This window comes from Trachypithecus francoisi, unplaced genomic scaffold (assembly GCF_009764315.1).
Source record: "Trachypithecus francoisi isolate TF-2019V2 unplaced genomic scaffold, Tfra_2.0 Lachesis_group17, whole genome shotgun sequence".
NCBI classification, from domain to species: domain Eukaryota; kingdom Metazoa; phylum Chordata; class Mammalia; order Primates; family Cercopithecidae; genus Trachypithecus; species Trachypithecus francoisi.
In genome coordinates this window covers 60,262,583-60,286,643 of record NW_022681462.1, presented here as the reverse complement: position 1 = coordinate 60,286,643, position 24,061 = coordinate 60,262,583, and the positions used below count along the sequence as shown (strand labels likewise).

Below are 24,061 nucleotides of genomic sequence, written 5' to 3'. Positions count from 1 at the left end.
TTCTTTCTCTTTCTCTCTTTCTCTCTTTCTTTCTCTCTCTCTGTCCCTCCCTCCCCTCCCCTCCCTTCCCTCCCCTCCCTTCCCTTCCCCTTTCTTCTTTCTTTCTTTCTTTTTTCTCTTTCTTTCTTTCTTTCTCTTTCTTTCTTTCTTTCTTCTTTCTCTTTCTCTCTTTCTCTCTTTCTTTCTCTCTCTCTGTCCCTCCCTCCCTCCCTCCTCCCTCCCCTCCCCTCCCCTCCCCTCCCCTCCCCTCCCCTCCACCTCCCTTCCCCTTTCTTTCTTCTTTCTTCTTTCTTTCTTTTTCTTTCGAGAGGGAGTCTTGCTCTGTTGCCCAGGCTGGAGTGTAATGGTGTGGTCTGGGCTCACTGCAACCTCTGCCTCCTGGGTTCAAGCAATTCTCCTGCCTCAGTCTCCTGAGTAGCTGGGATTACTGGCGCCTGCCACAATGCCTGGCTGATTTTTGTATTTTTAGTAGAGACAGTGTTTCACCATGTTGGTCAGGCTGATCTTGACCTGCTGATCTGGTGATCTGCCTGCCTCGGCCTCCCAAAGTGCTGGGATTACAGGCGTGAGCCACTGCGCCCGTCAGATTTCTAAATCGAGCTGATTGTCAGGAACATCCAGGGAGCTTTCAAAAATGATTCCAGGCTGAGGCTGGGCGCGGTGGCTCACGCCTGTAATCCCAACACTTGGGGAGGCCGAGGTGGGTGGATCACAGGAGGTTGGGAGTTTGAGACGAGCCTGACCAACTTGGAGAAACCCCATCTCTACTAAAAATACAAAAAGTAGCCGGCGTGGTGGCGCATGCCTGTAATCCCAGCTACTCGGGAGGCTGAGGCAGGAGAATTAGTTGAACCCAGGAGGTGGGGGTTGCAGTAAGCCAAGATCGCACCATTACACTCCACCCTGGGCAACAAGAGCGAAACTCCGTCTCAAAAAAAAAAATAATAATAATAATAATAAAGATTACAGGCTGGACGCGGTGGCTCACGCCTGTAATCCCAGCACGTTGGCAGGCCGAGGCGGGCAGAACAGTAAAGAGATCGAGACGAGACCATCCTGGCCAACACGGTGAAACCCCGTCTCTACTAAAAATACAAAAATTAGCTGGGAGTGGTGATGTGCGTTTGTAGTCATAGCTACTTGGGAAGCTGAGGCAGGAGGATCGCCTGAACCCAGGAGGCAGTGAGCCGAGATTGCGCCACTGCACTCCAGTGTGGCGACAGAGCCAGACTTCGTCTCAAAAAAAAAAAGGGCAGGTGTGGTGGCTCACGTCTGTAATCCCAGCACTTTGGGAGGCCGAGGCGGGCGGATCATGAGGTCAGGAGATCGAGACCATCCTGGCTAACACGGTGAAACCCCGTCTCTACTAAAAATACAAAAAACTAGCCGGGCGTGGTGGCAGGCGCCTGTAGTCCCAGCTACTCGGGTGGTTGAGGCAGGAGAATGGCGTGAACCCGGGAGGCGGAGGTTGCAGTGAGCCGAGATCCGGCCACTGCACGCCAGCCTGGGTGACAGAGCGAGACTCCGTCTCAAAAAAAAAAAAAAAAAAAAAAGAAAAGGAAAAAGATTCCAAGGCCCCGCTCCAGAAATTAAGACCCATTATGTGTGGGTCGGGCACAGGAATATGTTTAAATCCCCCCAGGGTGATTCTGCTGCTGAATTAGGTTTTGGAACCACTTCCATGGGGGAAGGGTAAACTAAACCGGAGAATGCAAAAATCTTTTTTTTTTTTGTTGTTGGGACAGACTCTTGCCCTGTTGCCCACGCTGGAGTGCAATGGCGTGATCTCGGCTCACTGCAACCTCCGCCTCCCGGGTTCAAGGGATTCTCCTGCCTCAGCCTTCCGAGTAGCTGGGATTACAGGCGCCCACCACTACACCCGGCTATTTTTTTTCTTTTTTTTGTATTTTTAGTAGAGACGGAGTTTCACCATGTTATTCAGGCCGGTCTCGAACTCCTGACCTCAGGTGATCTGCCCACCTCGGCCTCCCAAAGTGCTGGGATTACAGGCGTGAGCCACGGCGACCGATCAGCAAAAACTTTTTCTAAGAGTTAATTTTGCAGGATGGATCCTGATCTCCTTCAGGTGTTTGCTAACATTTTATTTTTTGAGACAGAGTCTGGCTCTGTCACCAAGGCTGGCGTGTAGTGGAGTGATCTTGGCTCACTGCCACCTCCACCTCCCAAATTTAAGTGATTCTCCTGCCTCAGCCTCTCCAGTAGCTGTGATTACAGGCGCCCACCACTATGCCCGGTAATTTTTGTATTTTTAGTAGAGAGGGAGTTTCGCCATGTTGGCCAGGCTGGTCTCAAACTCCTGACCTTAGGTGATCCACCCGCCTCGTCCTCCCAATATGCTGGGATTACAGGCGTGACCCACTGCGCCTCGCTGTTTGCTAACATTTTAAAATGTCAACCTTTCTCTTCCTTAACGGGTCTTCCCCTCCCCCACTCAAGACAGTTTATCTGGCTCTGTCGCCACAGCTGCAGAGCAGTGGCGTGAACATAGCTGAGGGCAGACGACCTCCCGGGCTCAAACGATCCTCCTAACTTGGACTTCCAAAGTACTGGGATTATGGCGTGTGACACCACGCCTGGCGTCAGACGTTTGGCTTTTTATTTATTTTGTATTTTTTGAGACAGGGTCTTCACTCTGTCGCCCAGGCTGGAGTGCAGTGGCACAATTTACGGCTCACCGCAGCCTCGACCTTCCTGGCTCAGATGATCCTCTCGCCTGAGCCCCGCTAATACCTGGGATCACAGACATGGGTTTTACCATGTTGCCCAGGGTGGTGTCAATCTCCTGGGCTCAAGTGATCCGCCCACCTCGGCCTCTCAAAGTGCTGGGATTACAGGCGTGAGCTACCGCGCCGGGCCACAAACGCTTATCTTCTAACGTACCATTTCATTTACTTGCTATATTCATTATCTGAATCTTCTCATATTAGAATGTAAGCAGAATAAAGGCAGTGATTTTTCTTTTTACTGGTGATCCTCAGAGCCAAGAGCAGTCTGGGACGCAGCAGGCCATATAAATGTTTTTGAATGAGTGAATCATCAACGAGTGGACGAAACGATAATGTGGCTAATAGGCAGCAGTTAAGGAGGCTGTGTAGAATAAACCCGTAATCCCGATGTTGGCAGTTTGCTTAAAAAGAAAAAGGGAGGGGCAGTTGGAGAGGGGCATACGTTTCAACAAAATACTGGGAGGAGGAGGAAGGCTAGTTTTTTTTGTTTTGTTTTGTTTTCAAGTTTCCTTCTGATGTTACTCCCATGCTTCCGGGCACATTACGAGCTCAGTACTTGCCGGAAATCTTCCACCTAGTGGCTGCCTACCCTTGCATCCACCCACCCAGGGGCTCCAAGCCTTGGGCCTGAGAAAACACTGAGAACTGCTTTCTATCAAGGATGCAGGTCTGCGGGTCTGCGCGCGACCTAGGCGCAGGCATGCGCAGTAGCTAAAGTCCCCAGTGTGCGCGGGAAGCTGGGCAGCGTCTGCTTATGATTGGTTGCCGCGGCAGACTCCTACCCACCGAAACGCAGCCCTGGAAGCTGATTGGGTGTGGCCGCCGTGGCCGGACGCCGCTCGGGGAACGTGGGAGGGGAGGCGGGAAACAGCATAGTGGGTGTGGGGTCGCGCAGTTCCTTCTGCCAGGAGGTGAGGAGGTTCCGACATGGCGGTGCAACCTAAGGAGACGCTGCAGCTGGAGAGCGCGGCCGAGGTCGGCTTCGTGCGTTTCTTTCAGAGCATGCCGGAGAAACCGACCACCACGGTGCGCCTTTTCGACCGGGGCGACTTCTATACGGCTCATGGCGAGGACGCGCTGCTGGCCGCCCGGGAGGTGTTCAAGACCCAGGGGGTGATCAAGTATATGGGGCCGGCAGGTGAGGGCGAGGACGGCGCGTGCTGTAGGGGGACCCGGGGCCCTGTGGCGCGGCTCTATTCTCTCCTCAGAAAGTGGGTGGTGAGCAGCCTCTCCAGCGCGGAGGCACGGGGGCGGAACGTTGTGCTGGTGGGAATTCCGCCGTCCCCAGGTTCTGCTTGGCTCCGGAGGGACGCCCCCCTCAGCCCTGAAACCCGTGCCTCTCCAGCCGTCCCGGATCTGAACTTGTGATCACGGAGTGTTTACGTCGTGCCAGCCGTTTTAATGCATTGTTCTAGTTCATTTTCCAGCAGTTGCATTCCTCGCCGTGGCCCTACATGTAGCGCTCATTAGAAACACGGCCAGAATCTCTTATTACAAACAGCAGCCAGGAGTGAGATTTAAAATAGAGGGGGTTTAGGAGACCCTTTCATGCCATCCACGTAATTCTGCTCCCACGACGCTCCCATTTATACCGCCGGTCCAGCTAAGGGGCTGGTAATGGAGCGCCCTTGAGGGGCAGTATGATGAAGTGGTCAGGACCAACGGACTCTGGAGCTGGGCTGCTTATTAACGTGTGACCTTGGGCTAGTCATGGACGCTATCTGCTTTAGCTCAGCATTCAGTGCTCTCCGTCACCCGACCCCATCTATCCAGCATTCTCTCTCCCTGGAAAGCTACAAACGTCTCACCCTACGTGGGCCAAATGTTCTGGATAGGCCTAGTTAACCTCTTTTCTCCCTGTTGTCTTTGCGCTTTTTTGCAGCTATGTAGTTATGCTAATGAAAAGAGCATCCCAGGGGGAGTAGAGTTGTGGGTTCTAGTCCTGACTAGAGGACTAGTGCAAATGCAATGCTCCTGATGCAAAAGGTTTCATTCGTTAGATAGAAATGTGTTAGGCAGGGTTATGGACACTAGATGAGAAAGAAATACCTCTACTGTCATAGAGATCACTATTGGAGAGCAAGGCAGAAAATATTACAATTCAAGTTGGAGGGTTATGGGTGTGAGGTTGCAAGAGAGGCGGAGGCAGGATCGCCAAAAACTGGAGACGTCGGAAGAGGCGTTGTATGAGACACCAAAGTCCACGCTGAGTCTTGGCGGACTAGAGGTTTGCTAGGGAGAGGGCTTGAAAGGAGGTAGATTGGCGTTGGTGGTGTAGAAAAGGAAGGTGTGGAGACTGGCCCAGGTGGGTGGGGTTAGATGACAAAAGGTTTTTCATGTTGTGTTGAGCTGTTGGAATTTTATGCTGTAGGCAATTAAAAGTCTGAAGTTTTTTTGTTTTGTTTTTTTTTTTTTTAGCCCGAGTCTTACTCTGTCGCCCAGGCTGGAGTTCAGTGGCATAATCTTGGCTCACTGCAACTTCCACCTCCTGGGTTCAAGCGATTCTCCTGCCTTAGCCACCCAAGTAGCTGGGATTAAGGGCATGTGCCACCACACCTAGCTAGTTTTTTGTATTTTTAGTAGAGATGAGGTTTCACCATGTTGGCCAGGCTGGTCTCAAACTCCTGACCTCAAGTGATCCTCCCACCTTGGCCTCCCAATGTGCACCTGACCTACATAGATTTTACATAAGACTTTAAAACAGGTCAGGTGCAGTGACACTTGCCTGTAATCCTAGCACTTTGGGAGGCCAAGGTGGGTGGATCACGAGGTCAGGAGATCAAGACCATCCTGGCTAACACGGTGAAACCCTGCCTGTACTAAAAATATCACAGCACTTTGGAAGGCTGAGGTGGGCAGATCACGAGGTCGGGAGATCGAGACCATCCTGGCTAGCATGGTGAAACCTCATCTCTACTAAAAATACAAAAAATTAGCCGGGCGTGGTGGCAGGTGCCTATAGCCCTAGCTACTTGGGAGGCTGAGGCAGGAGAATTGCGTGAACCCGGGAGGCGGAGCTTGCAGTGAGCCGGAGATACTGCCACTGCACTCCAGCCTGGGCAACAGAGTGAGACTCCGTCTCAAAAAAAAAAAAAAAAAAGACTTTAAAACAAATTATAAGAAAGGACAGGCCAAGTGCAGTGGTTCGTGCCTGTAATCTCAGCACTTAGGGATGCCGAGGTGGGAGGATAACTTGATGCTAGGAGTTGAAGACCAGCCTGTGTAACACAGCGAGACCCATCTCTATAAAAAAATTAAAAAGTTATCATCTTTAGAACTTTTGATTTTTATGTGTAGACTCCATATAAGCAGAGGGTCTATGCTTATCCACTATTTTATATCTATTACCTTCCATAGTCCCTGCACATATAATAGTGCTTCGTAAACAATTTATTAAATGAATAAATTACTGAGAAAACACTGGAAGTTTTTGGGTTAGCATTGTGTTAGGTGCTTGATATGGTTTGGCTGTGTTCCCACCCTTATCTCATCTTGAATTCCCACGTGTTGTGGGAGGTACCTGGTGGGACATAATTGAATCATGTGGGTGGCTCTTTCCTGTGCTGTTCTCCTGGTAGTGAATAAGCCTCACAAGATCTGATGGTTTTAAAAACGGGAATTTCCCTGCACAAGCCCTCTCTCTGCCTGCTGCCGTCCATGTAAGATGTAATTTACTCGTCTTTGCCTTCCTCATTGATTGTGAGGCCTCCTCAGCCATGTGGAACCATAAGTCCATTAAACCTTGTTCTTTTGTATATTGCCCAGTCTCAGGTGTCTTTTTTTTTTTGAGACAGAGTCTTGCTCTGTTGCTAGGCTGGACTGCAGTGGCGCAATCTCGACTCAATGCAACCTCTGCCTCCGGGGTTCAAGCGATTCTCCTGCCTCAGCCTCCCAAGTAGCTGGGACTATAGGTGCATGCCACCACGCCCAGCTAATTTTTGTATTTTTAATAGAGACAGGGTTTCACCATGTTGGCCAGGATAGTCTTGATCTCTTGACCTCGTGATCTGCCTGCCTCGGCCTTCCAAAGTGCTGGGATTACAGGCATGAGCCCCCGCGCCCAGCTGGGGGATATGTCTTTATTAGCAGTGTGAAAATGGACTAAAACAGTAAACTGGTACCAGTAGAGTGGGGCACAGCTGAAAAGATACCCGAAAATGTGGAAGTGACTTTGGAGCTGGGTAACAGGCAGAGGTCGGAACAGTTTAGAGGGCTCAGAAGAAGACCAGAAAATGTGGGAAAGTTTGGAACTTCCTGGAGACCTGTTGAATGCCTTTGACCAAAATCCTGATAATGATACGGACAATGAAATCCAGGCTAAGGTGGTCTCAGATGGAGATGAGGAACTTGTTGGGAACTGGAGCAAAGGTGACACTTGTTATGTTTTAGTAAAAAGACTGGTGGCATTTTGCCCCACCCTAGAGATTTGTGGAACTTTGAACTTGAGAGAAATTCTTTTGGGTATCTGGCCAGAGAAATTTCTAAGCAGCAAAGCTTTTAAGAGGTGACTTGGGTGCTGTTAAAGGCATTCAGTTTTAGAAGGGAAACAGCATGAAAGTCTGGAAAATTTGCAGCCTGACAATGTGATAGAAAAGAAAATCCCATTTTCTGAGGAGAAATTCAAGCTAGCTGCAGAAATTTGCATAAGTAATGAGGATCCCAATGTTAATCCCCAAGACAATGGGAAAAATGTCTCCAGGGCATATCAGAGGTTTTCATGGCAGCCCCTCTCATCACAAGCCTAGAGGCCTAGAAGAAAAAAGTGGTTTCATGGGCCAGCCCAGGGTTCCCATGCTGTGTGCAGCCTAGCAGCTTGGTGGCCTGCTGCTCCAGCCATGGCTGAAAGGGGCCAAGGTAGAGCTCAGGCCATGGCTTCAGAGGGTGCAAGCCTGAAGCCTTGACAGCTTCCGGGTGGCGTTGAGCCTGCAGGTGCACAGAAATCAATAATTGAGGTTTGGGAACCTCTGCCTATGTTTCAAGGATGTATGGAAACACCTGCATGTCCAGGCAGAAGTTTGCTGCAGGGGTGGGGTGCTCATGAGTTCCTCTGCTAGGGCAATGCAGATGGGAAATGGGGGGTCAGAGCCCCCACACAGAGTCCCTACTGGGGCACCACCTAGTGGAGCTGTGAAAAGAGGGCTACTATTCTCCAGACCCCAGAATGGTAGATCCGCAGACAGCTTTCACTATGTGCCTGGAAAAGCTGTAGACACTTAACGCCAACCCATGAAAGCAACCAGGAGGGGTGCTGTACCCTGCAAAGCCGCAGGGGCAGTGCTGTCCAAGGCTGCGGTTGCCCACCTCTTGCATCCGCGTGACCTGGACGTGAGACATAGAGTCAAAGGAGATCATTTTGGAGCTTTAAGATTTGACTGCCATGCTGGGGTTTGGACTTGCATGGGGCTTGTGGCCCCTTTGTTTCGGCCAATTTCTCCCATTTGGAATGGCTGTATCTACCCAATGCCTGTACCCTATTGTATCTGGGAAGTAACTAACTTGCTTTTGATTTGACAGGCTCATAGGTGGAAAGGACTTACCTTGTCTTGGATGAGACTTTAGACTGTGGTATTTTGAGTTAATGCTGAAATGAGTTAAGACTTTGGGGGACTGTTGGGAAGACATGATTGGTTTTGAAATGTGAAGACATGAGATTTGGGAGGGGTCGGGGCAGAATGATATGGTTTGGCTGTGTTCCACCCAAATCCCATCTCGAATTCCCATGTGTTGTGGGAGGGACCTGGTGGGACATAATTGAATCATGGGGATGGATCTTTCCCATGCTGTTGTGATAGTGAATAAGTTTCATGAGATCTGATGGTTTTAAAAATGGAAGTCTACCTGCACAAGCTCTTTCTTTGCCTGCTGCCATCCATGTAAGACATGACTTGCTCCTCCTTGCTTTCTGCCATGATTGTGAGACCTCCCCAGTTACATGAAACTGTAAATCCAGTAAACCTCTTTTTCTTCCCAGACTCTGGTATGTCTTTATCAGCAGTGTGAAGTCCGACTAATATAGTGCTTGAACATGTAATATCTCAAATCTGTAATGTACTTTTTTTTTTTTTTTTTAAGGAGCAAAGAATCTGCAGAGTGTTGTGCTTAGTAAAATGAATTTTGAATCTTTTGTAAAAGATCTTCTTCTGGTTCGTCAGTATAGAGTTGAAGTTTATAAGAACAGAGCTGGAAATAAGGCATCCAAGGAGAATGATTGGTATTTGGCATATAAGGTAATTATCTTCCTTTTTAATTTACTTATTTTTTTAAGAGTAGAAAAATAAAAATGTGAAGAATTTAATTGTGTTTTAGTATTTTAAGTAAATTGTGATAATAGAATGCTTTGAGATACTTTAGTAGCAATTAGCATGTGGTTTTTAAAAAGTTGCAGCTTGGCTGGGCACAGTGGCTCTTGCTTGTAATCCCAGTATTTTGGGAGGCTGAGGCAGGCAGATTGCCTGAGCCCAGGAGTTCAAGACCAGCCTGCCCAACATAGTAAAACCTCATCTCTATTGAAGATAAAAAAATTTAAAAAAATTAGCCGAGGCTGTTGGCACACACCTGTAGTTCCAGCTAATCAAGAGGCTGAGGTGAGAGGATCACTTGAGCCCAGGAGATTGAGGTCACAGTTTAACTTTCAGAGGCCAAGGCAGGAGGATTGCTTGAGTCCAGGAGTTTGAGACCACCCTGGGCAATGTAGGAAGATCCCATCTCTATAGAGGGATAGATTAGATAGATAATTTTTGAGGGAAGGGGAGGGGATGGGAAAAGGAGGGGGGAGGGCCAGGGAAGGGGAGGGCAGGGCCAGTACTAAGGTCATAATAGAGACAAATATTTGTAAGATCCTTATAATAGGTAAGGCTGGCCACAAATGAGTGCCACATATTTGTATTTTTAGTAGAGATGGGGTTTCACCATGTTGGCCAGGCTGATCTTGAACTTCTGACCTCAAGTGATCTGCCTGCCTTGGCCTCCCAAAGTGCTGAGATTACAGGTGTGAGCCACTGTGCCAACCACAAGCAGTTATTTGTTTATTTATTTTGAAACAGAGTCTTGCTCTATTGCCAGGCTGGAGTACAGTGGCACCATCTTGGCTCACTGCAACCTCTGACTCCCTGATTCAAGTGATTCTCCTGCCTCAGCCTCCCAAGTAGCTGGGATTACAGGTGCGTGCCACCACACCTGGCTAATTTTTGTATTTTTAGTAGAGACAGGGTTTCACCATGTTGGCCAGGATCGTCTTGATCTCCTGACCTCATGATTTGCCTGCCTTGGCCTCCCAAAGTGCTGGGATTACAGGCGTGAGCCACTGCACTCGGCCAGTTATTTTTTATAAGAAAACAATTTATTGGCCAGGTGTGGTGGCTCACACCTGTAATCCCAGCACTTTGGGAGGCCGAGGCAGGCAGATCACGAGGTCAGGAGTTTGAGACCAGCCTGGCCAACATGGTGAAACCCCATCTCTACTAAAAATACAAAAATTAGCTGGGCGTGGTGGTGTGCGCCTGTATTCCCAGCTACTCGGGAGGCTGAGGCAGGATAATTGCTCGAAACCTTGAGGCAGAGGTTGCAGTGAGTTGAGATTGCACCATTGCACTCCAGCCTGGGTGACAGAGCAAGACTTCATCTCAAAATAAAAAAGAAAGCATTTTATTAATAAGGTTCATTGAGTTTGGATTTTTCCTTTTTGCTAGTAAAATTTTAAAGTACATTGAAGAGTTTGTTAAATTTTTGAAATTTTATTTTTACTTAGGCTTCTCCTGGCAATCTATCTCAGTTTGAAGACATTCTCTTTGGTAACAATGATATGTCAGCTTCCATTGGTGTTGTGGGTGTTAAAATGTCCACAGTTGATGGCCAGAGACAGGTTGGAGTTGGGTATGTGGATTCCATACAGAGGAAGCTAGGACTGTGTGAATTCCCTGATAATGATCAGTTCTCCAATCTTGAGGCTCTCCTCATCCAGATTGGACCAAAGGAATGTGTTTTACCTGGAGGAGAGACTGCTGGAGACATGGGGAAACTGAGACAGGTAAGCAGATTGAGTCTACTGATAGAGGAGATTCCAGGCCTAGGAAAGGCTCTTTAATTGACATGATACTGTTTTATTTAAGGAAAAATAATAAAAAACTCTATTTTTTGTATCTAATTAAAATAATGTTTTGATGTTTACGTTGACAGAAACTGTATATTTAATTGGACATTAAAACAAGCTGTTTCTTGTGTAAGATTTATTTTACCTCAGATCTTTTCTCCTCCCTTTCTTTTCTGTCTTGTGTTCCAAAAGAGTAATTATTACAGTAAATATCACTGTAATTATAATTATGGTTTTATCAAATAAGATGCAGTTCTTTAGCATGTTTTGATAGTTCGAGTGGAACTTTAGCCTGTTATTTTGCTATTTATTTTAACTAAATTCTGATTGTGTGATTTAATTTTTTTTTTTTTGTTTTTTTTTTTTTGAGACCAAGTCTCTCTCTGTCGCCCAGGCTGGAGTGCAGTGGTGCGATCTCGGCTCACTGCAACATCCGCCTCCCAGGTTCAAGCAATTCTTCTGCCTCAGCCTCCTGAGTAGCTGGGATTACAGGTGTGCACCACCACAGGTGTGCACCACCACATGCAGCTAATTTTTGTATTTTTAGTAGAGGTGAGGTTCCACCATCTTGGCCAAGCTGGTCTTTAACTCCTTACCTTGTGATCCACCTGCCTCGGCCTCCCAAAGTGCTGGGATTACAGGCATGAGTCACCATGCTCACCTTTGATTGTGTCATTTGTTATAGGCATGTAGTTTATTATTTAGATACTTCTTTTTTTTTTTTTTTCTTTGAGGTGGAGTTTCACTCTTGGTGCCCAGGCTGGAGTATAATGACTTGATCTCAGCTCACTGCAACCTCCACATCCTGGGTTCAAGCGATTCTCTTGCCTCAGCATCCCGAGTAGCTGGGATTACAGGCATGCCTCACCCCACCTGGCCAATTTTGTATTTTTAGTAGAGACAGTGTTCCACCATGTTGGTCAGGCTGGTCTTGAACTCCTGGCCTCAGGTGATCCCCCCCCGCCCCCACCTCAGCCTCCCAAAGTGCTGGAATTACAGGCGTGAGCCACAGCACCTGGCCTGGATATTTCTTAAGGTTTGTATCTCCCAAGGATTATTTACTTTTTGTGGTCTTCAAGTACCATAAGCACCGCTGGAGATAACACATGTGATGGACATTTTTAGCATAGATTGTATCTAAGCAACTTTCCACAAGTAATAGTTCTGTTAAGGGTTGTTATTTGTGGCCAGGGGCGGTGGCTCACACCTGTAATCCTGGCACTTTGGGAAGCTGAGGCGGGCAGATCACCTGAGGTCAGGGATTCGAGACCAGCCTGTCCAATATAGTGAAAACCTGTCTCGGCCGGGCGCGGTGGCTCAAGCCTGTAATCCCAGCACTTTGGGAGGCCGAGACGGGCGGATCACGAGGTCAGGAGATCGAGACCATCCTGGCTAGCATGGTGAAACCCCGTCTCTACTAAAAATACAAAAACTAGCCGGGCGAGGTGGCGGGCGCCTGTAGTCCCAGCTACTTGGGAGGCTGAGGCAGGAGAATGGCGTAAACCCGGGAGGTGGAGCTTGCAGTGAGCTGAGATCCGGCCACTGCACTCCAGTCCGGGCGACAAAGCGAGACTCCGCCTCAAAAAAAAAAAAAAAAAAAAACCTGTCTCTACTAAAAATGCAAAGAAAAATAAACTAGCCAAGCATGGTGGCTTGCTCCTGTAATCCCAGCTACTTGGGAGGCTGAGGCAGGAGAATTGCTTGAACCTGAGAGGCAGAGGTAGCAGTGAGCCAAGATTGTGTCACTGCATTCCATCCTGGGCAACAGTGAGACTCTGTCTCAAAACAAAAAAAGAGTTGTTACAGTTGGGACTAATTTTTGAAAGCTTTATGTGAATGTAATTTTATATTTTGATGAAAATTTAGTTTATTGATATAAAAAGTGTGTCAGTACATCATATTATCAATGTCTTGCACATTGTGTAAACATTTAATGTAGGTTAATCTGTTATCACTATACTTATCTGTTATAATTTTCATTATTGCTTTTCTTATTCCTTTTTTCATAGTAGTTTAAACTATTTATTTCAAAATAGATTATTCAAAGAGGAGGGATTCTGATCACAGAAAGAAAAAAAGCTGACTTTTCCACAAAAGACATTTACCAGGACCTCAACCGGTTGTTGAAAGGCAAAAAGGGAGAACAGATGAATAGTGCTGTATTGCCAGAAATGGAGAATCAGGTATATGGATTATAAATGTGAATTACAATATATATAATGTAAATATATAATATAAATAATATGTAAATTATAGTGACTTTTTAGAAGGATATTTGTCATATTTGTCTCAAAACCTAAGCTGTGTATCAATGATAGTAAGCTTTTTTTTTTTTTTGAGACAGAGTTTCGCTCTTGTTGCCCAGGCTGGAGTACAATGGTGTAATCTTGGCTCACCACAACCTCTGCCTCCCGAGTTCAAGTGATCCTCCTGCCTTAGCCTCCCAAGTAGCTGGGATTACAGGCATGTGCCACCACGCCTGGCTAATCTTTTTTTGTATTCTTAGTAGAGATGGGGTTTCTCTATGTTGGTCAGGCTGGTCTCAAACTCCTGAACCTCAGGTGATCCGCCCACCTTGGCCTTCCAAAGCGCTGAGATTACAGGCATGAGCCACCGCCTCCGGCCTGTTTTTATAGTTTATATACATGGAATTATATCATATATTCTCTCTAGCTTCTTTCATTCAATATTTGTAAGACTTATCCATATCATTGAGTGTAGTTATGGATTTTTGCGTTCATATTTCATAGCACAAACATGTCAGAATTTATCCCTTTTACTTCCCTTCCCCCTGCCACTGCTACTCTCCCCATTTTAACCTTTTTTTTTGTTTTTTTGAGATGGAGTCTCAGAATCTTGCTCTATCGTCCAGGCTGGAGTGCTGTGGCGCAGTCTCAGCTCACTGCAACCTCTGCCTCTGGGTTCAGCTGCATGCCACTGTGCCTGGCTAATTTTTGTATTTTCAGTAGAGAGGGAGTTTTGCTATTTTGGCCAGGCTGGTCTCGAACTCCTGACCTCAGGTGATCCACTGCCTTGGCCTCCCAGAGTGCTGTGATTACAGGCGTGAGCCACTGCCCAACCCCCATTTTAATTTTGATGGACATTTGGGTAATTTTCATTTTTGGCTGTTACAAATACTCCTGTGATTACAGTTAATTTTCACAGTTCTTTTTTGTTTTTGAGACAGAGTTTCGCTCTTGTTGCTCAGGCTGGAGTGCAATAGTGTGATCTCAGCCCACTGCAACCTTCGTCTTCTGGGTTCAAACAATTCTCCTTTCTCATCTCCTGAGTATCTGGGGTTTACAGGCATGTGCCACCATGCCCAGCTAATTTTTGTATTTTTATTTCACAGTTCTGGAGACTGGGAAGTTCAAAATTAAGGCACTGGCTGATCTGTTGTCCAGTGAGGGCCCACTTTCCCATAGATAACCATTTTCTCACTCTAACCTCACAAGGTTGAAAGGGCCTAATTTTTGATTTTTAATAGAGACGGGGTTTCACTATGTTGGCTAAGCTGGTCTCACACTCCTAGCCTCGAGTCATCTGCCCGCCTCATCCTCCCAAAGTGCTTGGATTACAGCATGTGCCACCACGCCCGGCCCCCATTTTAGTTTTGATGGACATTTGGGTAATTTTCTTTTTTGGCTATTATAAATAATGCTGCGATTACCATTAATTTTCACCTTGTAAAAACCATTTTCATATCTCAAGAGATTAACCTTTGGTTTTCTTGGTTTGGACTGGGAAGGAACACCAAGGAAGATGATGGAGTTCAGAATTTATTTTCATTTTGCATTTGTTTTTGAAAATCTTTAGAACTGGATCCAGTGGTATAGAAATCTTTGATTTTAAATTCTTAATTTTAGGTTGCAGTTTCATCATTGTCTGCGGTAATCAAGTTTTTAGAACTCTTATCAGATGATTCCAATTTTGGACAGTTTGAACTGACTACTTTTGACTTCAGCCAGTACATGAAATTGGATATTGCAGCAGTCAGAGCCCTTAACCTTTTTCAGGTAAAAAAAAAAAAGGTTAAAAATGTTGAATGGTTTAAAAATGTTTTCATTGACATATACTGAAGAATTTTATTAAGGAGCTAAAATATTTTGAAATAGTATTATAATTGGATTAGATAAGTAGCTTCAAATGGCTATTTTTTCTCTTCTCTCCCCTCCCCCACTCCACTTTTTAACTTTTTTTTTTTTTTTAAAGACAGTCTCACTTGTCCCCTAGGCTAGAGTGCAGTGGCACAATCTCGGCCCACTGCAACCTCCACCTCCCAAGTAGCTGGGATTACAGTTGCCTGCCACCATGCCTGCTTAATTTTTATATTTTTAGCAGGGACAGGGGGACAGGGGTTTACCATGTTGGCCAGGCTGGTCTCAAATTTCTGATCTCAGGTGATCCTCCCACCCCGGCTTCCCAAAGTGCTAGGATTACAGGCTTGAGCCATCGCGCCTGGCCTACTTTTTACATTTTTAGAGACTGGGCTTTATTCTGTCACCCAGGGTGGAGTGAAGTGGCAAGATCATAGCTCACTGCAGTATTGAACTCCTGGGCTCAAGCGATCCTCCTGCTTCAACCTTATGAGTAGCTGGGTCTAGAGGCACAAGCCACCATGCTTGCTTAATTTTAACATTTTTTCAGAGTTGGAGTTTCACAGTGTTGCCCAGGATGTTCACGCACTCCTGGCTTCAAGTGATTCTTCTGCCTTAGCCTCTGGAGTACTAGCTCGGATTACAGGTATGAACCACCAAGCTCTGCTATTTTTTTTTCAAGGCTTTTTTTTTTTTAAAGAGGCTGGTGTCACTGTATACGCTCCCTAGGCTGGAGTGCAGTGGCTATTCACAGGAAGTGCCATTAGAGTGTACTACAGCTTCGAACTCCTGGGCTCAAGCAATTGTATCATAGTCTCCAAAGTAGCTGGGACTACAGGTGCACCTCTGTGCCTTGCTCTCTAATTGCTTTTTTTTTTTTTTCCTCTAGTTTCAAGCTATCTATGTAGTATTAGTCCTTACTTTATGAATAATTTTGTGTACTACTACTAATAGCAATTCTTTTTTTTTTTTTTGAGATGGAGTCTCTTGTTGCCCAGGCTGGAGTGCAGTGGTGTGATCTCAGCTCACTGCAACCTCTGCCTCTCGGGTTTGGGCAATTAGCTGGGATTAGAGGTGCCTGCCACCATGCCCAGCTGATTTTTTATTTTTAGTAGAGATGAGGTTTCACCTTGTTGGCTAGGCTGGTCTCTAACTCCTGACCTCAGGTGATCTGCCTGCCTCAGCCTCCCAAAGTGATGGGATTGTAGGCGTAAGCCACTGCGCCTGGCCTAGCAATTTAAAATGACATTCTAAGAAGCTTTATGTCTAAAACTGCAGTAAGTGGCTGGGTGACGTGGCTCATGCCTGTAATCCCAACACTTTGGGAGCCCAGGTTGGGAGGATCACTTGAGGCCAGGAGTTGAGACCAGCCTGGCCAACATAATGAGACTCTGTCTCTACAAAAGAGAAAAAATTAGCGGGGCTTAGTGGCATGCGCCTGTAGTCTCAGCTACTTGAAAGGCTAAAGTGGGAGGATTCCTTGAGCCCAAGAGTTCTGGCTTGCCGTGAGCCAGGATGGCACCACTGCACTCCAGTCTGGGCAATAGAGTGAGACCCTGTCTCAACAAATAAAAAATAAAACTGTAGTAATTATAAAGTGGTTTTGGCTGGGGGAGAAATGTACAGCTGAACATACGGATTAAGAGGTTGAAAGTTGGTCTTAGGAAGAGGAACTTTTTGTGGAAATTTCTTAATATTTGAAGAATATTATGTTATTGTTTCTCTGTTTTTCATGGCATAGTAAGGTTTTCACTAATGAATGTGCCATTCTTTCTATTTTATTTTTTGTTTACTAGGGTTCTGTTGAAGATACCACTGGCTCTCAGTCTCTGGCTGCCTTGCTGAATAAGTGTAAAACCCCTCAAGGACAAAGACTTGTTAACCAGTGGATTAAGCAGCCTCTCATGGATAAAAACAGAATAGAGGAGAGGTATGTTATTAGTTCATACTTTTGTTAGTTTTATGTAACCTGCAGTTATCCACATGATTTTGCCACTTATTGTAATACACAGTTTTGCAAGTATATCTTACCATTTAACTGTACAGAGAGCTACATAGTAATAGAGTAGTAATGATTTAGATTGATTAAAGAACTCATATTTTTTAAAATAAGTTTTTTTCACTATAAAAAAAAGCTTATTTTATTTGAGATGGTATGGTATCGAATATGTGCTTGGGAGCCAATGTACCTTTGTTCATATTGTGTGTAATTTTGGGCAAATTACTCAACCTTTATGTCATAGTTTCTTCACCTTTAAAATGACATTAATAAAACAGCTACTTCATAGGATTATAAGCATGAGATGATTTAATATACATAAAATACTTAAGGTCTGATATATAGGAAGCACTTAACTCTTTATTCTAGAAAAGATTTAAGGTGACCTAAACATATATGTCAGAAAATCTTTAAAATTGTGGAAATAAAAGGTTATATAATTCTGTTATCCAAAAATTACTAGTATTTCAATATATTCTATTTCAGTCTTTTCTTTTAGATACAAGTTTTAAAATTTAAGTGAAGTGTAATATAGGTAAGTACTACTTGATGAATTTAAGGTGATTTCTGACGCCAGGTTTGTTGGGGAAGAGGAGTGGGATTTAGTGATTTAGAACCAGAAATTGAGGCTGGGTGCGATGGCTCATGCCTGTAATTCCAGCACTTTGGGAGGCCGTAATGGGAGAATTGTTTGTGCCCCAGAGTTCAAGACCAGCCTGGGCAACACAGTGAAACACCATCTCTACAAAAGAAAAAAAAAAATTAGCTCAGTGTAGTGATGTGTACCTGTAGCCCGAGCTACTTGGGAGGCTGAGGTGGGAATATCACCTGGGCCCAGAAGTTTGAGGCTGCAGTGAGCTATGATTGTGCCACTGAACTCCAGCCTGGGCAATAGAGTGAAACCCTGTCTCAAAAAAAAAAAAAAAAAAAAAAAGAAATTGAGGCTGGACACGGTGGCTCACACATATAATCCAGCACTTTGGGAGGTTGAGGCAGAATAATTGCTTGAGCCCAGGAGTTGAGACCAGTCTGGGCAACAAAATGACACCCCATTTCTACCAAAAAATTTTTTTTTTTTTTTTTTTTTTTTTTTGAGACGGAGTCTGGCTCTGTCGCCCAGGCTGGAGTGCAGTGGCCGGATCTCAGCTCACTGCAAGCTCCGCCTCCTGGGTTTACGCCATTCTCCTGCCTCAGCCTCCCGAGTAGCTGGGACTACAGGCGCCCGCCACCTCGCCCGGCTAGTTTTTTTTTTGTATTTTTTAGTAGAGACGGGGTTTCACTGTGTTAGCCAGGATGGTCTCGATCTCCTGACCTCGTGATCCGCCCGTCTCGGCCTCCCAAAGTGCTGGGATTACAGGCTTGAGCCACCGTGCCCGGCCCCAAAAAATTTTTAAAGATGTAGCTGGGCATGGTGGCATGTGCCTGTGGTCCCAGCTACCTGGGAGGCTAAGGCTGGAGGATTGTTTGAGCTCAGGAGGTCGAGGCTGCAAAGAGCCGTATTCATGTCCCAGCACTCTAGCCTGGGTGACATAGTGAGATGCTGTCTCAAACAAAAATCAACAGGCCATATGCGGTGGGTCACCCCTGTAATCCCAACACTTTGGGAGGCCGCAGCGGGTGGATTACTTGAGGTCAAGAGTTTGAGACCAGCCTGGCCAACATGGTGAAACTCCATCTCTACTAAAAATACAAAATTAGATGGGCGTGGTGGTGTGTGCCTATAATCCCAGCTACTCTGGAGGCTGAGGCACGAGAATCGCTTGAGTTGGGAGGCAAAGGTTGCAGTGAGCCAAGATCGTGCACTGCACTCTAACTTGGGCCACAAATGAGATTGCGTATCAAAAACAAACAAACAAACAAAGACACCTAAAATCAACAGCAACAAAAACGATATTGGAATGACTGGATTCCCAAACAAAGATAAATGTTTCAGGTGATGGATATCTCAGTTACTCTGGTTTGAGTATGTATTAAAATATTATAAACCCCCAAATGTGTATAATTATGAAGTATCAATAAAAAAAGAGATTGGAAGGACTGGGTAATTTGCAAGTAATTAAGGCAATTTACAATTTGTAATTTTTATTATTTGTGAATAAGTAGTTACATTTATATGTGTCAAAATTGAAAAAGGACAGGTGGATATACAGTGATAAGTCACCCACCCTTCTCTGTCAGCTCCATAAAGAGCCTCTGTCTTGCATGGCTCCAGGGTCACATTTCCAATTGTATTTTGCCACCACCTGCCCTGGGAGCAACAGTGTGTGTTTATTGAACATCCTTCCAAGCAGAGTCTGGGCCTACACAAGCAAAACAAGTATGTCTATTCTCTCTACTCTTTTAATTTTTTTAAAGGAAGTGATTGATGATTTAACACTCAAGCTTATAGGCCATTGGTTATATTTTTAATTTCCAGTTTATGGGAATAGAGGAAGTGTCAGTGATCCCCTTCTGGTTTAAGAACTGCAGGATGCATGTGTTTAGACCCTTTAGAAACCTGAAATGTCACTTAATATAATTACCAGAGTAACACTTTTTAGAAAGCAAGCTATCAAAGTAGATTTTTGAAGAAGAGGGTAAGGAAAGGTTACTTTCACAGGACATAGCAATAATTTCTAAAATCTAATGGTTTTACAAGACTTGTTCATTAGAAATAACATCTGTGAGAATGGCTTTATGAGTCAAAATATTATCTGATTATTACCCCACCTGTGGGGTAAGAAGAAATATTTTTTCTTGGTGACAATAATTTTTAGCAGCAAGTGGGGAGGGCCTGTGGCTTTCAAGGCCAAATGTTGAAATACCACAGACTAGAAAGAAAAAGATACATTTCTTATGCAGGATTTGTTTGTTTCTTCTTTTTTCTGCATTTTGTAGAGATGAGGTCTCACTATGTTGCCCAGGCTGGTTTATCTCTCTTTTTTTTTTTTTTTGAGACCTACTTTTGCTCTTGACGCCCAGGCTGGAGTGCAGTGGTGCCATTTTGGCTCACCGCAACCTCTGCCTCCTGGGTTCAAGTGATTCTCCTGCCTCAGCCTTCCTGAGTAGCTGGGATTACAGGCATGCGCCACCATGCCTGGCTAATTTTGCATTTTTAGTAGAGACAGGGTTTCTCCATGTTGGTCAGGCTGCTCTTGAACTCCCAGTCTCAGATGATCTGCCTGCCTCAGCCTCCCACAGTGCTGGGATTACAGGCATGAGCCACTGAGCCCGGCCAGGCTGGTCTCAAGCAATCACCACCCACCTCAGCCTCCTAAAGTGCTGGGATTCCAGTTGTGAGCCCCCATGCCCGGCCTGTTTCTTGTAATTATTTCTCTTTCTCAACTCTGTCTGCTGTGGTACCTCCTGCTTCCTAGTTTAAGCCTCCTTGGGAGTTCTCAGGAGAAATCTGTTATCTCCCTTACTAAGCATTTTGGATTGATCTTCCTTCCAGGTTACTTTTTTTTTTTCCTTTTAAAAAAGACGAGGTTTTGCCATATTCAGGCTGGTTTCAAACTCCCAAGCTCAAGTAATCCACCTTCCTCTGCCTCCCAAAGTGGTAGAATTACAGGCATGAGCCACTGCACCTGATCTGTACTGTTCATCTTTCCATTGACTAAAACGTACTTGCAACTGTAAGAATATGTTATTGCCATCTAGAAATGAGTTTCTAGGGATTTGTTCCTTTGTGTACTTTATTTAACAATCGAATTAGAAATTATTATCATTATTTATTTATTTATTTATTTAAAAAAATTTTTTTTTTGAAACGGAGTCTCGCTCTGTCGCCCAGGCTGGAGTGCAGTGGCGTGATCTTGGTTCACTGCAAGCTCTGCCTGCTGGGTTCACGCGGTTCTCCTGCCTCAGCCTCCCGAGTAGCTGGAACTGTAGGCACCTGCCACCTCGCCTAGCTAGTTTTTTGTATTTTTTTTTTTTTAGTAGAGATGGGGTTTCACCGTGTTAGCCAGATTGATCTTGATTTCCTGACCTCGTGTTCCACCTGCCTCAGCCTCCCAAAGTGCTGGGATTACAGGCGTGAGCCACCGTGCCCGGCCATTATTTATTTTTTGAGATGGAGTCTTGCTCTGTTGCCCAGGCTGGAGTGCAGTGGCGTGATCTCAGCTCACTGCAAGTTCCACCTCTTGGGTTCAAGCGATTTTCCTGTCTCAGCCTCCCGAGTAGCTGGGACTACAGGTGTGCACCACCACACCTGGCTAATTTTTTTTTTTTTTTGAGACGGAATCTCACTCTGTCACCCAGGCTGGAGTGCTGTGGCCGGATCTCAGCTCACTGCAAGCTCCGCCTCCCGGGTTCCCGCCATTCTCCTGCCTCAGCCTCCCGAGTAGCTGGGACTACAGGCGCCGCCACCTCGCCCGGCTAGTTTTTTATAGTTTTTAGTAGAGATGGGGTTTCACCGTGTTAGCCAGGATGGTCTCGATCTCCTGACCTTGTGATCCGCCCGTCTCGGCCTCCCAAAGTGCTGGGATTACAGGCTTGAGCCACCGCGCCCGGCCCTGGCTAATTTTTTATATTCTTTTTTTTTTTTTTTTTTGAGATGGAGTCTCGGTCTGTCGCCCAGGCTGGAGTGCAGTGGCGCAATCTGGGCTCACTGCAAGCTCCGCCTCCCAGGTTCACGCCATTCTCATGCTCAGCCTCCTGAGCAGCTGGGACTACAGGCGCCCGCCACCTCGCCCGCCTAATTTTTTTGTATTTTTTAGTAGAGATGGGGTTTCACTGTGTTAGCCAGGATGGCTTCGATCTCCTGACCTTGTGATCCACCTGTCTCGGCCTCCCAGAGTGTTGGGATTACAGGCTTGAGCCACCTTGCCTGGCCATTTTTTATATTCTTAATAGAGACAGGGTTTCACTACGTTGGCCATGCTGGTCTTGAACTCCTGACTCCAGATGATCCACTCGCCTTGGCCTCCCAAGGTACTGGAATTATAGGTGTGAGCCACCATGCCCAGCCCAAATTATTTATGATAAGCAAGGCGTGGTGGCTTGTGCCTGTAGTCCCAGCTACTTGGGAAGCTGAGGCAGGAGGATCACAGGTTCAAGTCTAGACTGGGAAAATAGTGAGAACCTTCCCTATCCCCAGTCTTCGAAAAAGAAAAAAATTTGCTGGAGAAGGTCACACAATGCTGATAGGTTCCATTGTGCTTTCATGCTTTCTAGCTTTCAGTGATAGCTGGATGTTACTTTTATTGTCTGACTCATTATAGTAACCAACCCCCAATTTTTTACTTTCCCTTAAGCCTTCAGCTATCTCCCACCTCTAAGGAGATGATTTCTTCCTTAACACTTAAAACCTCAAAATTTATCTGTATTTTCACTCTTTTACTCTCTGGCTCTTTCTCAGAAGAAGAAATAACACTTTTATTTCTTTTCAAAGCCAACCTTTCCATACTTTACTTGGAGACATATTTCTTTCTTTCTTTCTTTTTTTTTTTGAGACGGAGTCTCGCTCTGTCGCCTGGGCTGGAGTGCAGTGGCCAGATCTCAGCTCACTGCAAGCTCCGCCTCCCAGGTTTACGCCATTCTCCTGCCTCAGCCTCCGAGTAGCTGAGACTACAGGCGCCCGCCACCTTGCCCGGCTAGTTTTTTTTGGTATTTTTAGTAGAGACGGGGTTTCACCGTGTTAGCCAGGATGGTCTCGATCTCTTGACCTCGTGATCCGCCCGTCTCGGCCTCCCAAAGTGCTGGAATTACAGGCTTGAGCCACCGCGCCCGGCACTTCTTTCTTTCTTTCTTTTTTTTTTTTTTTGTGTTTGAGTGGAGTCTCTGTCGCCCAGGCTGGAGTGCAGTGGTGCAATCTCCACTCAATGCAACCTCCACCTCCCAGGTTCAACCGATTCTCCTGCCTCAGCCTGCTGAGTACCTGGGATTACAAGCGAGCACCACTATGCCTGACCAATTTTTGGGTTTTTAGTAGAGACAGGGTTTCATCATGTTGGCCAGGCTGTTCTCTAACTCCTGACCTCGCGATCTGCCCGCCTCAGCCTTGCAAAGTGCTGGGATTACAGGCGTGAGCTACCGCGCCCAGCCCTAAAGTAGCAATCTTAATAAGAAATATGTCTCTGGCTGGGCGCAATGACTCACGCCTGTAATCCCAGCACTTTGGGAGGCCGGGGTGGACAGATCACCTGAGGTCGGGAGTTCATGACCAGCCTGACCAACATGGAGAAACCCTGTCTTTAGTAAAAATACAAAATAAGCCGGGTGTGGTGGCATATGCCTGTAATCCCAACCACTCAGGAGGCTGAGGCAGGAGAATCGCTTGAACCTGTGAGCCGGAGGTTGTGGTGAGCCAAGATCGCACCCTTGCACTGTAGCCTGGGCAACAAGAGCAAAACTCCGTCTCAAAAAAAAAAGATTGCTATGTTAATCTTATTTTATATAAAAAGAAATAGTCAATATTAAACTAGAAGGCAATAAAAATACCAAATTCAATACACAAATTATTTTGTCAGCATTTTCACAAGAATAAACTATTTTATATGCTAACATATGTTCAGTGTTCCTTACAGAATTCTGACATTAAAAAGGAAAAATTACTAAAGCTTCAGATGAATCCATAAATGGACAAAAGAAAAAGCTTAAAAGGATAAAGAACAACACTCCAAGTGCATGTATAAACATAAGGACTCTTGGGACTTACCCTTTTTAAAAGTCTTTAGGCCTGCACAGTATTTGCTATTTAATGTATCAAATGGGTGGTTCTGACTTCTTTAATCCATATGTAGGACAGATGAAAAAAGGAATTATAAACTTGTAATTACAGTTCTTTAGGAACCATATTTGCTCTCAGCCTTTTAAATTAGCTGTCAGGCAATTCCAGTCAGCTCTTTTGAAAAAAAACCTATCTATCTGTCTAGAGAATGAGTTATAAGACTAGCTAGTTTTTGTTTTTTTGTTAGAGACAGGATTTCATGTTTTCTAGGCTGTTCTTGAACTCCTAGGCTCAAGCCACCTACCCGCCTCAGCCTCCCAAAGTGCTGGGATTACAGGCGTGAGCCACCATGCCCAACCAATTCCAGTCAGCTCTTATAATGAAAGCTTAGAAATGGTAGGGTTAAAGAGGGGACAGAATGTTGATTTTAAAATACCAGTAATTTGGCCGGGCGCAGTGGCCGTAACCCCAGCACTTTGG

General features: G+C 45.6%; 1 protein-coding gene across 1 annotated transcript in view; it reads left to right on the top strand.

Moving 5' to 3' along the window:
• The first annotated feature begins 3,549 nt into the window (after positions 1 to 3,549).
• MSH2 (mutS homolog 2) overlaps positions 3,550 to 24,061 on the top strand; it is a 75,311-nt gene continuing 54,799 nt past the window's right edge. Inside the window, exons 1-6 of the mRNA XM_033175788.1 lie at positions 3,550 to 3,885; positions 8,820 to 8,974; positions 10,495 to 10,773; positions 12,873 to 13,019; positions 14,703 to 14,852; positions 16,730 to 16,863. Coding sequence (XP_033031679.1) covers positions 3,675 to 3,885; positions 8,820 to 8,974; positions 10,495 to 10,773; positions 12,873 to 13,019; positions 14,703 to 14,852; positions 16,730 to 16,863 — 1,076 coding nt within the window. The 5' untranslated portion in view covers positions 3,550 to 3,674. The remainder of the gene's footprint in view (positions 3,886 to 8,819; positions 8,975 to 10,494; positions 10,774 to 12,872; positions 13,020 to 14,702; positions 14,853 to 16,729; positions 16,864 to 24,061) is intronic.